Source organism: Sinohyriopsis cumingii, chromosome 14 (assembly GCF_028554795.1).
Source record: "Sinohyriopsis cumingii isolate HCF-2022 chromosome 14, ASM2855479v2, whole genome shotgun sequence".
In the NCBI taxonomy this organism is placed as follows: Eukaryota; Metazoa; Mollusca; class Bivalvia; order Unionida; family Unionidae; genus Sinohyriopsis; species Sinohyriopsis cumingii.
In genome coordinates, this window is record NC_142974.1 from 121,026,299 (window position 1) to 121,045,476 (window position 19,178).

The following is a 19,178-nucleotide window of genomic DNA, read 5'->3' on the forward strand; positions in this document are numbered from 1 at the left end:
CTGATCAGATATGTAGCAATCATATATATGTTTTCAAATCAACTTCTAGACAACTCATTAGTGAGATATCAAATGTTTAGTTAAATGTAGGAAACAGATCTATGTACCAGAAACAATTCAAGCCAGTTACAGAAATACCATATCAGGATGTCTCCTGTGAAGTCCGCTCTAGGCTGATATATATATATGAGGCAGCACTGGTTAGGAGAGCTTTTGAATCTGAATTTAAAGAAATATGTAACATAGATGTTTGTTTGTTGGCTCTACCAGCTAATTCCCCGATGTAGCTGACACCTACCCCCCAAGTCAGCTACAACATTTGTCTCAGGCTCAGAGAAGACCTAAAAGACCTGCAGTGATAGTCATTCCGATTCTCAGACTCTAACAATAAAAAAGTCATAATTCTGAGGATAATAAATTTTGTAAAGTTGTAGGAAACCTTCAGCATCAGTGGGCTCTACGAATAAGGAACTACCCCTATTACATGCTCATGAATAAGGAACTACCCCCATTACATTCTCTATGAATAAGAAACTACCCCCATTACACGCTCATGAATAAAAAAAACAAATGGCTCTTGAGATTTTCATTTGGACTTGTGAGATTTTGGGGTCAAGGGTCAGAGGAGTCTTCATTACATTGCTTTGTTACAGTTAACATACAGAAAAAGGTGGCAATGTAATGGCATTGTTTTTCCATCTTACAATACAATATGAATATAATACAAAATGTACATAATGGCATCTGTACATGAGATAGATAAAAAATGCCAGCTTAAAAAAGGATTCAGACAAAAAATGCCACTAAGTGGCCATGTTTACATGTGACAAATCAGCTAAAACACAATTGTGCTTTTTGTCTGATCATACTACATGGGTGTTTTCTTCCTGAAGTGTAGCTGTTGTTTTTTCTTTACACAAATGACAACCATAGAAACATGAATTTGCAGAAACGAAAGACAAACTTGACTGCATCCAACACAGGTCATGTGTCAAGCTTTAAAGAAGTGTTGTTACAAGCCACAAATAAAAAGGTCACATGTTTGCAAATAAAAGATGTAAACAGTAAGGGACTTACATCAACACTGGTATTTACCAGATACCATATTTACTTACAATGAAGGACATGCAACACAATTCATTAACTGCCAGATCCTACAATGAGTGGTTATGTTACATGTGACAAATCTGGTTTACAGCCTGTAAACACCATTGTGCTTTAGTTTGTTTCTACTACAAACAAGAATAAATGCAAAATGCCTTTTGTTAAAAAATGAACTTCCTTCAAAAAAGTACCCATCTTCTTCTCCCATCTGTAATAAATTCTTAGATGGAACACTCCTTACAAAGCCACCAATTCAGCATAAAAAAGGTCTATCTATGAATCTGAACCCAGGCAATATTTAGTGGAAGAACAGTAAATGTAAAATCCAACGACTGGCCTGAAGTTGAAACAGATCACAAAATCTGACATTTCTGTCAGACAGATCTGTGCACAATGAAAAATAGCTTTATGCATTTTTCAAAATTTTTCTTTAATCTGCTTCAACTTGGGACTTAATTTGTGTCATCTTATTTTTTATGTTCCATGCTTGAGTGAGTCTTATTTTCAATATATGCGGTTAGAAAATAATAATGTTGTGTTGGCAACTTAAAATTTAAAATGGCCACTAACATTTTTGAGCAGGAAGCAACAAGGCTTTCAAAGTTTAACTGATAACTGAAGCACTGTTAGTCCACTTTAGTTATGCATCAAAACTTAGAAACTACTGAGACATACACCTTTTAAAAAAATCACAGAGAGAGAGAGAGAGAGAGGCAACAGCAGTGGTTCCTTTGAACGTCCTTGATATGTCCTTACCCCAAGGATTTAGCTTTTAGGCATTGACTTGCTAAGTAATAAGATCCCCATACCACAAGTCCTCTATAAAAGTACACCTACCAGATACAATGAATTGAGCAAACTGATAAGAACTTCATTTGGCTGAAAAGAAATTATGCTCAGAGTAATTACTGAGTTTCATACCTACATAATTTACCATATCCACCTTGTCATTATCTTTTTTACATTTAACAGTGTAGGTTGCCAATAAATAATGTGCAACCACAAAAGCACAGTCTGAAATAACAGAAAATACATGTATTGGCAGTTCAGCTTGAAAAGTATGTGGTAATTTAGCTGATGGTTGATTGATTGTAATTTAGCCAATGGATGGTTGATAGTAATTTAGCTGGTGGCTGGTTGAGAGTACTTTAGCATGTTGCTGATAAATAGTAATTTTAGCCAGTGGCAGATTGATAGTAATGTACCTGGTGGCTGATTGATAGTAATTTACTGGGTGGCTGGCTAATAGTAATTTAGCTGGTGGTTGGTTGAGAGTAATTTAGCGTGTTGCTGGTAAATAGTAATTTTAGCCAGTGGCAGATTGATAGTAATTTAGCCGGTGGCTGGTTGATAGTAATTTACTGGGTGGCTGGTTAATAGTAACTTGGCATGTTGCTGGTAAATAGTAATTTAAGCCAGTGGCAGACTGATAGTAATTTACCTAGTGGCTGGTTGATAGTACTTTACCTGGTGGCTGGTTAATAGTAATTTAGCTGGTGGCTGGCTAATAGTAAATTAGCCAGTGGCTGGTTGATAGTAATTTAGCTGGTGGTTGGTTGAGAGTAATATAGCATGTTGCTGGTAAATAGTAATTTAAGTCAGTAGCAGATTGATAGTAATTTACCTGGTAGTTGGTTGATAGTAATTTACCTGGTGGCTGGCTAATAGTATATTAGCTAATGGCTGGTTAATAGTAATTTAGCTGGTGGTTAGTTGAGAGTAATTTAGCATGTTGCTGGTAAATAGTAATTTAAGTCAGTGGCAGATTGATAGTAATTTACCTGGTGGCTGGCTAATAGTAAATTAGCCAGTGGCTGGTTAATAGTAATTCAGCTGGTTGATAATGAGAAGGATGCTTTATCATACACTGTGTACTTTAAAAAATGTTTAAATGTTACAAATGAGCTTTGAACTTCAAAAACATAAAAAACAGATGTATTATGTGCAAAAACTTGTTTCTTTGTTTACAAAACTGAGTGAATTGACAAGAAGAAACAATCTTTCCTTGTACTGAATATAGTGGTCTTTCAAAAGGAAACAGCAACGGCAAGCAATGTCATAAAAAAATTGACATTTTAACAAGATACACATTATGTGCCTCATTATTTTATAAAGAAGTGGCAGTATAGACGAAGGGTCCATGAAGGGGTGATTCATGTGAAACATTCACCCCCCCCCCCAATGCCTGTATTTTGCCCAAATGCATAGAAATAGAAAACTTAATGCCTTTTCTTAAACTGATTTCTTCACTGCCCTTTTTCCCACAGAAACACTTTCCTATTCTGAGCATAATATAAACTACAATTGTCTTTTCTGTTCCAGAAGACACTGGGCTTGTTGAAAAAATCAAATTTACCTGAGAAAACTTCGATTGCATTGATGAAAATGCAGGAATTTATTTTCATGATGTTGACCTGCCATAACACGACGTGTCATGCTAAAACAAGATTTTTACTGCCCAAAACACCAGACACATTCATTTTTGAAAAATACTATTTTCAGTAATCGTTGAAAATAGAACCCAAAACAATCCCACTTCAGTATATGTACCTGTTACATGTAGCATGTATAAATGGTATGCAGTAATGATTGGAACTGATGTAAAAATGTAAAACTATCCTTTGGGCAGTTTAAGGAAAGGCAATTAAAAAGCAAAGAGGTCAGGTATAAACAAAAATTGCACGGTTTACTTAACTGGCTAGTTAGTGTGGTACATTTAGGAACTGCAGTGGATGAGACCATTGTGCAAATCTGCATAGGTTAAAAAAATCATGAAGTGGAACAACCCAATATAGGTAAATCAAACAGATGCTAGGTGAACAAAGTTATTATATGTCACTGTCTTGAATGAGAATGCTTAAGGCATCTGTAATTAGATTAGTGACAAGTTTGCGAACAGTGTCAATGTTTTTTTGAAGTTAGATTTTACAGAATAGTGTTCAAGTGTGATTGATGCTTGAAAGCATTTTAGGAAGCAAAGCAAGTAAAAGTAAATTTCAGAACTCTTGGTTGACAAAATTTTACTTTGTGAAGCACGTCAGGAATGAAAAATGCGGGGGAGGCATTTAATTTTTGGCACATATGGCAAACAGCATATCGACATACGTCATTTCTGTGTATACCATGTCTGTCGAAATAGGAGACCAAGTGTATGTAACATAGTTGACATGCTGAATTGAACATTCCGATATACTTTTCAGTATGATTTTAGCTATCAAATAGATTGATTGATAGACAACAATAAACATATGCTTGGTTTTTACATATCTGTGTTGATAAAGCTTTACCACCTGTACTGGACAGAGGTGTTTAATTGAAGTCTGGGCTTGTGAAATTTGTGTTAGGGCTTGTGATTAATTTTGTACTCACCAGTCCTGGGTCTGTGTCTAAAAATGGTTTTGTTTAAGTGCTGCTAGTGCATACACTACAGTTATGAAGCTTTTTCTACGATATACCACCTAAGAAAATCTCAAAAAATTTCAAAAGAATCTGGTTTATCCAATATATAATTGACCTATATTTTAGGATATATATTTCAGCTTTAATCTTTTAAAGACCTTTTCAAGAATTTGAACATTTTTAGCTCCAATTACACCCCCCCCCCATGTTTGCTATTAAATCATTAACAAAAAAGAGGTATGTAGATAGGGATCTTCTTTTATTAATTCTTCTTATTAATGGAGGTTTGCTCAGTTGTTCATTATACAGGTAAATATACAGGTAATTTGATGTAGCCAATGAACTTTTGATCCACACTATCTAATTATGCAATTTCTTTATGGCAAGCATAGTATATACATTATTATGCACATAATAAATATGATCTCCATGTCTGGTTTTGTCTTGTATTAATATCTATGCTAATAACTGACACTTAAAATACTTTATTTACTTGAGTTGGGTTTCAGTCTGATTCTATTTATTTCCGAGCACAAACTATAACTCCCATTAACCATAAATGTTTTATCTGCTTAACATTTCATGTCCATTTTTCACTTCAAATATGCAATAGACTTCAGTTCCTTTCAGTTTACTTTTATTTTGTTTCAAAATATTTAATCAATAAAAGGATTTAAAAAACTGGAAAATAATGCAGTATGTTATTCAGCTCTTAAACAAGGTCTGTATCAAATTAGGATTCAAGGAGACAATATTAAGCTAGATCTCTGAGACAAGATTTTAAACACTTGTACCATCAATATATACCCAATAGTACAGTATTCAGTATAAGACAGTGCTGTACTGTACTATCAATATGCACAATATTCAGTATAAAGACATGCTGGTACTGTTGTATTAATATGTAGCGCAGTATTCAGTATAAAGACCGTGTTGGCACTGTACTATCAATATATAGTACAGTACTCAGTATAAAGACAGTGTTGATATTATTAATCTATAGTACAATATTTAATATAGTGTTGTTACTGTACTATTAACATATAGTACAACATTCAATATAGTATTGATACTGTACTATTAATATATAGTACAATATTCAATATAGTGTTGTTACTGTACTATTAATATATACTGGAAGCACAATATTCAGTATAAAGACAGTCTGCACATAAGATCACAATTTTCAGGGCTTTTTATCCTCCTCCCTTTAAATCTTTTAGAATGACAAATGAAAATGACGTTGCATAATGCTATAAATATAAGACAACCTTGTTTGCTTGAACAGTTTTTGCAACCATAACTTTGTCTGCACTGTACTATTATACTTTCCTTGAACAGTTACATTATTGCTCAAGTAACTTATGAAAACCTTATTGACTTAACCTGAAATGAGATGCACCATGGCATAGTCTGTTCGAAATAGTGCTCACTAAATTACCTATAGTGCACACAAATTACTTTTCTTTCCAAACCTAAAGATCATTAATTCATTGACAAATTGTGTCTTTGCATAAATTTAGTCTCTTTTGTCACATTCTTTCTCACTGTATGAGTGACTTCAGCATCAGAAAACATGTTAATACTAATGGTTATCAAACACTTTACATTGCAAGAAAGCTGACAATCACAAACTTTGAAAATTTTCATTGCCAGATATAATGTAATAAAAGACTTTTTCACTGCCATCTTAGTTTTATCACTTGAAGTGTTTTTGGACATTGCTGCCACAAACAGCGATGTGGGCAAACATCCACTAATGAAAAGCTGTGGTTTTTTTTTTCTTTCTTTCTTTCGACAAAAAAGCATTACCAGGAGAGTGCACAGTGTCAATGATTAATATTCAAGTCAGGGAACAGGACAAAAACAATCTGCAACCCCGTGTTGAATATGCAACACGGTGAAGATAAATTATGCATAATTCTAACAAAAGCTCAGTATACTGATCTGTTATCTATCTATATATATATATATATATATATATATATATATATATATATATATATATATATATATATATATATATGAAAACATTTATTGCATGGATTATTTTCACAACTGTTGGTTAGTGTGAATAATCTGGCTCATAAAATTAATTTATACAGTGAAGGCTTTCAAAACCAAAACCACTTAAGGACCAAATTGTTGTCCTAATTAGAGATGTTTTCAACTTAGTGAAGGTTCTGCAGATATGAAAAAGTTTCTTTGTGAGCATGTATGTGAATAGAGATAATGCTGTTGTGAGAGGATCAGTGTCTGTGTGTGTAAAAGTGCCCAAAATTATGAAAGCTGTTCTTTTTTTAACTTTATTTTAAATGCATGCATTTAATGAAGAATTAGCTAAGCAATATAAATTCCCATCAAAAACTCTATCCTGTCACATGAATAAATACATTCCCAACAAAAGCTGCATCATGTCACATAAATAAATATAGTTGCTCCACACAGAAATATGACAAGAAACAAATATGACAAGGAATGAGATACATATACATGACTTTTATAACTTTACTACAAGTCTGTTGGAATTATGAGTGATAATTAACATTTTAAATACTTAATATAATTCATAATATTTGCAGTTCAAGAGCCTGGCTGTGAAGGCATGGAGTGTTGTCTATTGTTTCTTACATCATTCTTTAGCTAACATTGTGTTAATGGTTCCAAATAATGGTCATACTTAGCAATATTTATGCTTTTAGTCTCTTTATAAGCTTAACAGTTTAGGGTGTGTTGTATCACTACCAGGAGGATCAGAACATATACTGTCTGCATAATCAATCAGGATAATGTAACTGGGTAGGACATCATACTACATGTCTGCAGCATGATGCCACAGTGCTAGACATCACTATAAACTGCCATGATACTGCAGACATCCAAGCGATATGACTGAAAAATGTGTTAAAGCTATGTTAAAAATCCAAATCACACACATGAAAAGAGAACATACTGTTAATATCACTAAAGTTGTAATATTATTACTCCAGAATTTCCATACTGATGGAAACTACTGATTAGAAGTACAGTGAAAATGTACTTTAGCATATACCACTGGGAAAAAAGTCCATTTTAAATCAGTATACCGATAATGCCATGTACTTCTGATGGTACCCTGACATACATGTACCATTATCAGTTGGGATTACACGATGCTATAAAGGAAAAGGAAGCTGTTTTATTAGTGTTTATTTGCTGATCTCAGATTAAATAAGTGAGTAAAAATGTGTGACACTTTCTTTTATCAGGACTGATGGTTAACTACAAGTATTGTATATATGACAAAAGTTGCTGAATAGTTTTTTTCACAGCAATGTTGGAGGGCATTGAAGTAATTTACTGGACTGTGAGTCAGAAAAACCTGCCAGACAAGCAGCTTTTCAAAGCTGCTTGCCCTGGAACAAAACTGGATGTTCCAAAAAAAAATATATCCCAGCAAAACATTTTGTCTTTCAGTATGATTTAGTCATCGTTAGACTTTGGAATTTAAATTGAGCTAGAATATAATGTGAAAAAGTTTGATATTTGCCGAAAAGACAACATGACTCCATTTAAAATCATTTGAATAGATCTGGCTTTTAGAATACTGCTTTGTCAGTCTTTGCCTCCATCAGCAAATCACCAAATGTCCACAGTAAATAACTCTGACATATCATCAAATAAACAATGATAGATTGATCATGTATACATATGAATAGCATCAATTACTATTAAATAATAAGCTGATATAGCCTTTCTCAAATGCCTGTTAACTATAATTATTCTGTTCCAGGTGTGTGTCAGGAATTTATCAGCTAACATTCCAATTCTTAACTGAATTTCAGTTCTACGAGATATTTTTAAGTAACAAATTGAAATTAGGGATTGAAATTTGCTTCAGTATTCAGAATTGAATAGTTCATGTATACTGGGGGAAAACTATGATATTAACGATGGAAAAAATTGGAACTATAAAAGATTCAATTATGAGAAGATTTCAATTTTTGGTTTTGTGATGTTTCACCTTATATTATGATTTTTGAGAACACAAATACAATACTATGCCCTAAATAAAGATTAGTAAAATATATTTAATCTGTTAACAGCATTCAGAAAGTTAAAAGAATATGGATGTATATTGCTGATGTTTGATATCATACTGAATTAAAAATTAAAGCAGACAATTCAGAGTAATCTAGTTTCATTTTTTGTCAAAAGGTTTCATTAGCATTATCAGTATACAGTATAATACAAGGGATACAGATAAACTCTATATAAATGCAATAAAAGCATTAACATACTCAGGCCAAAACAGATGTTTGTCCTTGCATTTGCTGTTTTCATGATTTGCTTCAGTGTTAGTAACTGCATTATTTCTCAATAAATCGCTATGAACATCTGAAAAGACTTCATATGGTCGCCGTGTATATAGTTTACATAGAACTATTTATATGCCATGTACATGATCTGCAAAAAATGCTCTTTGATGCAACTGATCACCATATTTGCAAATCATTGTTGTTATAAAAAAAAATTATATAATGCTACACTCATTTACCTAGAAAAAGAAATTTCTGAATAAATCTGGATGAAAACTAGCGCACTGTCACCACCTGATAAAACTTCCATTATTCATTCATAAAAATCAAAATTTCTTTTTAAACTGCAACAAGTATCCAATTAAATGATATATACTAGTTTGTAGAAATTTACGATTGGCTTTTAAAAAGTGCACAAATAAAAAGAAAACAGCTGATCTTTCAACATGAGACGACAAGTTATCTTTCATACAAAAAGGTGAGAGAAACACATTCTGATCCCATGACCCACACCCACCCTCTGCTCTGGTATTCTCTGCTGACACCGAATAGCTGCCTCAAGTCAAGGCAACAAAAAGATCAAAATTCTCAAGTTATTTCTATACAATATGATTTACCTGTTGGCGTATATCACATGGGGTACACGTCAAGAAAGCATGTAAGTTTGGTTTTGTCAAACTTGACAGCTACCGTCTTCTGCCATTGCCACTGGCCTCGTTCTGGAAATATATAATGGTCATGCCGATTCTGCTATTTCTACGATAAAGACCGAGAATAATCGGAAGCGTTTCCGGGAAAATGGCAGCTGTAGATCGTGCTAGAAAGTTTTCTAGCTGTGTGATTTGCTATACTTTTAGGGATCTAGTTAAGATTGTAATTTGAAAAGGGCTCAAGTAAACACTATGGTAAATATAGTTTTACAGCCCACAAATAAAATAAGATGGTATATCTTGAAATTATGATTTAGAAGCACTGACTTCCATAGAGCAAGGTGTTGCCAAAGTCCTCAGTAACCATCCCGTTATCAAATATTGACATTCTTGACTTCGCTTGTATAACAGTTGATAAAAACGTAGCGTATTGCTATAGTTTCAGATAAACGTCATTGAAAAGAATAATTCAGTCTCTAAAGATCACAAGCTGTCATCTCTACAATTTTGCCATCTTTCATGCAAAGATAGTCCTACATAGGTGCATACGCGAGCTTGATGTTGAGAAGGAAAATCCCCGATAATCTAAAGGAAAAAAATCATACAGAGTGACAAAAATACCTTAGATTACCCCCATGACCCGTTCTGACATAGGACCCTCTCTATCATAATATATAGGAGAGAAGGTATGGAACTTCCAAATACTTCGTTCCACCCATGACCCTCGATTTCCTTTTGCTATTTCCGTCTTTAAAGGCACACGTCCATACTGTATGGCATATTTTTTATTTTTTTTGACAAGTGCGTGCACATGTGAAAAGAGCCACATGTACCATGTTTTCAACTATATGGTGCATCCCTTCTTGAATTAGAAAACAGTGGTAGATGCAAAAGTAAGCTTATACTTACCATTAACTCAACTTTAGGAATCCTGTTTTCCATGCAAGAATAAGACATTGTCTTCTTCACTGCACATATATTGTATACATGCAACTCTATTTTCAAAATAGGTAAACTATGCAGTACACATGTCAATGCCGGTATATGATTGGCTCAAAAGGTTATACTTACTATCACATGAGCTTGGACTTGTCTCAGAGTAACAATTCTTGAAAATCGCATGTTTCAGAGCCCATAACTTCAGTTTGGTACAATGCAGAAAAGTCGATGATTGCTTGATGGATAGAAAAATATCTCAAGAGTAAAACAAGTCGTATAGTATGGATGTGTGCCTTTAAAGATGGAGCTTGATGTTGAGAAAAAAAACCCCAATAATCTAAAGGAAAAAAAATCATAGTTTTTTTTCGACATCAAGCTCGCATCAAGCACCTGTGGTCCTCCAGTGTAATTTGCTAGTTCAACACAATTTTCAAAATGTTAAAAAGCACTTATAAATCCTATATTTTTGGAAAGTTCATGTCTTTACAAGTAAAAATGTGAAATCCTTTTTAAAATATATGATTCTTTATTTAGAAAATGTTTGAAATTTGATCATAAAAACAAGGTGTCTGCCAAAATGTATGCATGAAATTTTTAAGGAAAGCAATGAAATTGTAAATAAAGTCCCAAACACATTTAAATATCTAAATGTATCAACTGGTTGCCTAGGTAGACCAACAAGTTGTTCTCTACCTTTTTTTTTTGACTGGTGGTGGAGACCAACGGTGGAATGCACTAATTGTGCTGAAGCGTCCACCTGTGTATAAGCCAGATGATTGGACCACATGATATTAATTAATAAAGTTATGCTGCAAGTGAATAACCTTGTTATAACTTACATGGCAAAATACCTGCTTGCATTACACTAATAGGTTTATGTTATGAACCAGTCATTGTTATAAAACAAATAATAATGAAATAATCGGTCTCATAATTGGTATCAGCAATTTTAATAATCGGCTATACACAGTATCAGCAAAACGTGGCATCGGTACAGGTTTATTTACATGAAACTATTGGGGCTTGGAAGGAGCATGCACTACACACAGTGTGGATTAGGCATTGCCCACTTAGTCCAATGGATGTGGACAAAAGGCCAACGGATAAAGTGCCTATAATGAGTAGTGGCTGACAACTCATTTTGGTGGAATTAACAAATACTTGTGGAAATCAACTTAATCTAGAGGAAGTCAGCATGGTTTTTTGATTACATGCATCATTTTCTTCAGCTAACTGACCTGGTTGCTTATAATACAGTTGGGTCCATAAAACAGTTGGGTTCTATGGCTCCCAACTACCGTGTTATAGAAGGGTCACACTGTACCATTACTGTCAATAGTATGTGCAAGAACTAATTTATTTTATTTGTTTTAAAATCTATGTACACTTAAATTTAAAAATGTAAAATGATTTTAGAGGTAATATTGTTTATATCCAATTGATTTTTTTATGGTAATGTCAGATTAATGGAAAAGTTTGAATTTAAGGTATTGAAAGTGAACAGTTCTTCTTATAATTAAGTTTTCCTCAGCTATAGACTATTAACACATTAACCATTAGCGACGAGTTAACGTGGCAGGAGGTAGTAACCTACTGCCGAGCTCTGTAGCATCATGGTCATGCATGATACACTGAAGTGGGTGGTATTATAGAAAGGTAGAAAGATGTAGCTCTACAATGAAACCAAATAATCTGGAATTTATAGTTGCACTTTAAAATACAGAGGGAAAAATCTAAATTTTGGAATCGATTTTTTTTCTATGCAAAATTGGCCTATGGTCGGAAACTGATTTTATGTCTGGATTTTAGACTTTTTGGTCTCAGATCTAAGGCAAACCAGTATGAACTGCAAACAGACAGATGAACCTTTGCAAAAAAAATAGGTCAAGATGGGCACCTGGAATAAAGAGTGGTCTTGATACAAAAATAATAGGTTTGTTTAGCAAAAAAAAAAGAAAAAAAACTTCAACTTTTACCCTTCTGCTTAAGTGCGAGCCAAATAGCCAATGAAAAACAATGTTTCTAACACAACTATGCAGTATGTTATTGAAAGATCACCTGGGATTTGGTGTTTTCTGGTGCATTCAGAAATAGCTTTCAAAATGTGTTTCCTACTCGAATTTCAGGCAAAAATGACAAAAACCTTCATGGGGATAAATGTGTTAATGGGGGCATTTTGATGATTTCACAACATTTGAATATTCCTTGCATATTTATTCACTTGTGCATCGACATTGCACATCAATAACAAATTTAACCATTCCCTGATGATTTGTAAAAAATTAAAAAATCCTTGTAACACATTAACCTCTAGCGACAAGTTAATGTGGCAGGAGGTAGTAGCCTATTGCCGAGCTCTGTAGTGTCATGGTCATGCATGATACACTAAAGTGGGTGGTATTATAGAAAGGTAGACAGATGTAGCTCTACAATGATACCAAATAATCTGGAATTTCTAGTTGCACTACAAAATACAGAGGAAAAAAACTCAGTTTTTGGAATAATTTTTTTTTCTATCCAAAAATTGCCTGTGGTCAGAATCTGATTTTGTGTCCGGATTTTAGCCTTTTTGGTCTCAGATCTAAGGCAAACCGGTATGAAATGCAAACAGACAGATGAACCTTTGCAAAAAGTAGGATAAGATAGGCATTTGGAATAAAGAGTGGTCTTGATACAAAAATAATGTCTCCATTTAGCAAAAAGAAAAAAGACAAAAGAACTCCAATTTTTACCCTTCTGCTCGTGCGCGAGTCAAATAGCCAATGAAAAACAATGTTTCTGACACAACTCTGCAGTATGTTATTGAAAGATCATCGGGGATTTGGTGTTTTTGGATCTATTCAGAAATAGCTTTCAAAATGTCTTTCCTACTCTATTTTCAGGCAAAAATGACAAAAACCTCCAGGGGTTAATGTGTTAAAGAGTGTTACCATGGTACACTGATGTCAAAACTATTACCATGGTGCACTGGTGTAAAAACTGTTATCATTTTACACTGATGTCAAAACTGTTACCATGGTACACTTATGTGAAAACTGTTACCATGATACACATGGGCATTCAGACAAATATAAGTTTTACTTAATTTAAATTAAAGTTACTTTTTGAATCAAACAATGGGCAATAAAAATCCCACAAATTTCATATTCCTTATAAGTATGGTAATGGAAACTTTAGTGGAGATCATTTTGATATCTTTGAATATTGTAATCAGTTTTAAATTTCTTCATTCAGGTAATTCATCAACTGAAACTAATAGGTATTATTACGTCTGCTTTTAAATCTGGCAGATTTAGATCCCCATTTCATTTCATTTCAGCTTATCTTTTAATGTTTTTTACATTAATATCTGTGTGCTTTTTTGAACAATTATGTTTCAAATTATTAACCCCTCCCAGCAGATTGAACACAGGAACCCCCCTCCATCCCACCCCACTTTCCAAATGGTGCGATATAAAATTATATCTTGAATGCCTGACCATAGACAAAAACTAGTTATTATGTACTGTATATAGCTATCGACCTTGGCTAAACGTGATAAAGAAAGGTATCTTTATCTTTGCAGATGTAAATGTTATTGATAATTTGTTTTAAAAAATGTGATCTTTTAAAAATAGTTTATGTACGTACATACTGTCAGAGTTTAATATTACACAGGAAAAAGAAAGCTCTGAGCCAGTTCTCTTTGATGACAAGGTGCCTGAAGAGAATGGAGATGATGAGTCACCTGACCTCGAAACACAGCTACAGCATTTCCGGGATCAGTGGCAGCAGGAGATACACCACAGTACTGCCCTTAGCAACAGTATCAACACTTATGCAGATGTGTTAAAGGCCACATCAGAGACAGAGACAGAGGCACAGGTATATATACAGGTCCTTGAAAACTTTGAAACTGCTTGAATTTTACGGAATAGGTATATACACATAGCTGCCAACCCTCATGAATTTGGCGTGAATTTCATGACTTTTTCAGCGATTCACGGATTCGTGCCGCAAGCCAAAAATTCATGAATTCTCCAATTCTCAATTATTTTAAATCTTTAAAAAAATTACTGATTTCCCGTTATGCGCTAGTCGTTATATTCGCAGTTGCCAAAATGGTCCGTTACTGCAGATCGCGATATTAGTTGAACTACAGCCAATTAGTACATTTGTCCCAGTAGCAAGCATTTTAGCCTATTTTAATCTATATGTATAAGAGTAGTTTTACAAATGTTTTTGAGAGAAACTGGGGCCTAACCGAAATTTTGCTCAACGCATACATCACCAACACTGATTTATCGTTCAGCATTGCATGTAAGATCTTGAAAATGTCTTCACCATCAAGGAAAAAGAAATGTATTGCTCAAAAAGTGAAGTTTAATTTGGAATATATCAAAAACTGGCTGTGCATTCTGCCATTAAACATTGATATACATCAATGCTTTTTGCACTCAGTGTGCCACAAATTGTAGTATTGTGCATGGTCGCAGAGATGATGTGAGGAAGCACATCGGTTGCAAAAAACACATAGAAGTTGGGAAAATTAAGAATTCACAGATTTCAGCTCTGGAATATTTTAAGCCATCGGTGGAAGACCTGCAAGCTACCAGTGCTGAAGCATTATTTGTGAGTTTTCTTGTTAAACACAATTTACCTTCATCAGCTGGAGACCATGCTAAACATTTGTTCCGACAAATTTTCCCGGACTCGAAAATCGCTTCCAAATTTTCCTGTGGAAGAACCAAAAGTGTTGCAGCTCCTGTGCATTCCTCATAGCAACAGTGACAGCAAAAGAGTATTTTCTCTAGTGAGGAAAAATAAGACAGACATTAGGGCCTCCTTAGTTGCAGAAAATTTGTCAACAATTTTAGTCACCAAGATCAACCAGCAGGCAAGAAGTCTGAACTGTTTAGAAAACAAATTTACGATCAAGCAGTTGAGGAAGTTCAAGTCTGCCACAGTATCATGTCTTGATAAATAAATATTTCTGCATATATGTAGTGTTTTAGTTTTATATTGCGATCTTGATATAGTGTAGTATTGATGGTCAGAGTGGATGGAGTTATTGTCATGGTATTTTTCACTAATTCATGTCCAAATTCACGACTTTTTATCCCTATTTTCACTAATTGTGAGCCTGGAAGGTTGGCAGCTATGTATACAGGTCCTTGAAAACTTTGAAAATGCTTGAATTTTATGGCATATGTGTATACATTTCCTTGAAAACTTTGAAAATGCTTGAATTTTACCATATATGTATATGTAGGTCCTATTAACTTTGAAAATGCTTGAATTTTACCATATATGTATATGTAGGTCCTATTAGCTTTGAAAATGCTTGAATTTTACCATATATGTATATGTAGGTCCTGTTAACTTTGAAAATGCTTGAATTTTATTATATCCAAGTCAAGGCCTATAAAGTGTTTATTCATGCATGGAAATAAGTTGTTTTCTTTTTTTGACAGGTGTCTTCTAATGTATTGGTCTTTCAAGCCAGGTTTTTTTCAGTGTACATTGGGAATATTCTACAATTGAAAATTGATGTGGAAAATTCCAAACTACATAAAAGAAAGAAAGTGAAATTTTTTGAATATATGAGATGTATTGCAGAAATATAAACAGAGCTTAAAAATGTGATATACAATTTTTGCATTCAGTTGGTATTTTTGTGCAATGTTTGAGAAAGGACCATTAGTATTACTCACTTATCCTAAAGACTACGGTAAGTACTTGCTTATAAGACAAGTCTAACTGCAAACTGCACAGACCCAGATCTGCTGTCATATTCACCAACAGATCTGGGTCTGTACAGTTAGAAGTAATCTGTAGAACAAACAGCATAGACACTGATATCTAAGGGGCAGTACTGTATTTACCATATATGTTGGGATACCATAAATTAATTTAAAAAGTAATTTTTATGTGAACTATATGTTCTGGAACACAACGTTTGTTTGAGTTGTTAGTTGAGGGACACCTTTTAAATCATTCAAAAATTACATGTTGGAAAATGCACTCAACTTAAATTTTTATTTAAAAAAATATAAAATTGTGTACTTGAGATAAAATTCTTTAATGCACTGCAGCAGCATCACTTCTGCAAATGTACGATCCATTCTTTTGGTGCAAGAATATTTTTTCTAGCTTTCTCCTCCTGTGAAGAATTATTGTTAGAGGCAACACATCACCAGAAGCGGAAACTGCAAGGACTGAAGTCAGATTTTTTCAAATCAGCATGTCTTGCTAATTCTCACACTTTTGAACCCATCTTATTTAAGTCCATCCAGGAATGAGATCAAAGTACACTTGAATTTAATCCATGTTAATGATCATATTGTCAGCAAAATCATCTGCTTCTTTTCTGGCCTTCATGAATTCATCAAATGATTTTATTTTCTCTAAATCTTCTGGGCATTGCTGGGTCATCAATGTCTGTGCATGAAGTACTATATTGTGTCACTTTAGAATTTGTTACATTGTTTCAATTTATTTTAAAAATTCCCATGAATACCTGTGAAAATTAATCAAAAGTTAGCATCCATATCTCTGCCATCTTTGTAGAATAAAACAAAAAAATAAATCGGCACATTTAAAAGAACTCAAAGTCGGCTTCAGAAGTTGGTTTGCATTGCAATAAAATAACTTTGTATTGATATCCTTTAAATAAAAAGAAAACCCAGCTTCAAAGTATCAAGAGTTTGCTTCTGAGGTCGGCTTATTTTGTAATAAAATTAACCTTTGTCTTTTGTGTCCTGTCAGTAAGTTCAAAGAATGAGTTTGCAGTTGTCTTTATTCACCACCTGGCTGTCTATGGGCTTGACATCTGTAGTTATAATTAATACAAATACAAACAATACAGTCTTCATCTGTAATACTTTTTCTATGGACAGTACTATAATCTGTACCCAGTGACTGTACTGTGACTAATGTACTATATAATCTGTTCCCAGTGAGTTACTGGTGCTTACAAAGGAATTGGTTTTGGTGGATAATGCAGATTTTGTTATTTGAAAAGCATCTTTTTGTGTTTTACATGTTCTTAATTTTTAATTTTTTAAAGTATTCTAATGTAATTTTGTTTGCTTTTATTCGTACAAAAGCTTGGGTACTGGTTTATTGGCTTGTATGTGATCAGGTACAGGTTTTAGTCTGATCCAAGATGGAGGTTGAAATTTTTAGTCAAAAAGCAGTAATAAATTACCTGCTCCTACTGCATTTCTTTCCTTATCCTGACCTCATAGTTCCCAGTCCAAGCTAATTATTCCATCCTCCAATTAGTACTGGAGGGCCAGAATTGAAAATAACCTGATGCCAGTTTGACTCCTTTGTCACAGCCAACACATATTCTTTTTCCTTACTGCTTTGGTGGCCTAAGTGGTTGGAGCATCTGCCTTGGATGCAGGAGATTGTGGGTTTGAACCCTGGCCAAGTCATACCAAAGACTGTGAAAATAGGTACTGGCAGCTGCTTCTCTTGGAGTACAGCATTAAGAGGTTAGTGTTAGGACTGGTCAGCCTGGTGTCAGGATAATGTGACTGGGTGGGACGATGCTACATGTCTGGGCAGGATGCCTCAGTGTTAAATATCACTGTAATCTGCAACACTGCAGACATACTGTTATGACTAAAATTGTTAAAGCTAAGTGAGAATTCTAAATCACACACAGTCTTTTTCCTTGGATGATGTAAATGTTACTTGTTATATCACTCACTGACATTTTATTTTTGGTTTTAAATACAAATTTTATGTTTTATCTATGTCTTTGCATTGATTAAGTGTTTGTCTTCTCAGTTGCATTATTTCAGAGTTAGCTGTGTTCTATTTTATAAATTGTAGAGGTTTTTGCACCCTGCTTAGCAAACAGCATTGCACTAAACATATCCCCATTCATTATTCCAGTGCTGGAGTAAATATTGTCTACCCAGTTTTGGTTCTCAATTATTTGTTTTGAGTGAAGTTTGATCTGTTAGAGTTTGTAATATAGCAACGTGTGAGCAAGTGCAAGCACAGGAAGGCCTTATGGGATGCTCATTCCCACTGCTTAGCATGCACAGGGTGTGTATACTCCAACAATTGTCCAGTTTGTTATTTTTGGTATGACCAGGCCATGGGTGACTGAAATTTGCAGCATATATAGTGGAGGAAGAACAAACGGGGTTGGGGGTGCCACTGATTCCCAAGGCAGTCTTCAAGGGATGGATATTTCAGTTTGTGTAGGAGGCCCACTAGGAGGGTTGATAATATCAAACAATGTGAGCAGCTTATAATGTGATGTGTCATTTCCATCACCAAAGAGATATCAATAGGATAGTCCTGTTTTAGCTCGGTTCTGGAACAGGTTCAGGAGAAAATCTGTATGTTCGATAAGGCAGTGAGCAAAGTGTATCACCACCATCTCCCAGACTTTTATCCTAAGCCGTTTTGTATTGATGACAAAATGATTCACTCAAATCTTGGTTAGACAGTCATCTGCAGCTCCTTGTCCATATCATGGTTGGGAGCTACATCGACGTTAGTCTTTTGACAAGAGTTTACCAAGGCAGCAAGAGAGGGTCTGTCCCCTCTTCATTGCTTTAGGGGTGCTCACCAGTTAATATGAACTTTTGAGAGAGTGACGTATGTAAGGTGAAGTAGTTCGCATTTAAAACATAAACAGTGGAGAGAATGTTGGCATACGTCTATGCTACATTAATGTAATGTGGATGATATTTCTTTGGATATTGTACTTTTGGAAATTTTACATGATTAAAGCACACTGCTAACTAAAATGACTGCTCCCTTGTGTTAAAAAATCAGCCTG

The 19,178-nt window shown here is 34.3% G+C and overlaps 1 protein-coding gene across 2 annotated transcripts in view; it reads left to right on the forward strand.

The window, feature by feature from the left end:
- The first annotated feature begins 9,574 nt into the window (after positions 1-9,574).
- The window catches only part of LOC149784725 (F-box only protein 9-like), a 42,529-nt gene continuing 32,925 nt past the window's right edge, over positions 9,575-19,178 (forward strand). For both annotated transcript variants that reach the window (XR_016413942.1, XM_089932754.1), the window contains exons 1-2: positions 9,575-9,706; positions 14,048-14,254. Coding sequence is in view for 1 of the 2 variants with exons in the window: in XM_089932754.1 (XP_089788880.1) it covers positions 9,704-9,706; positions 14,048-14,254 (210 nt within the window). In the remaining variant the exon portion in view is untranslated. The remainder of the gene's footprint in view (positions 9,707-14,047; positions 14,255-19,178) is intronic.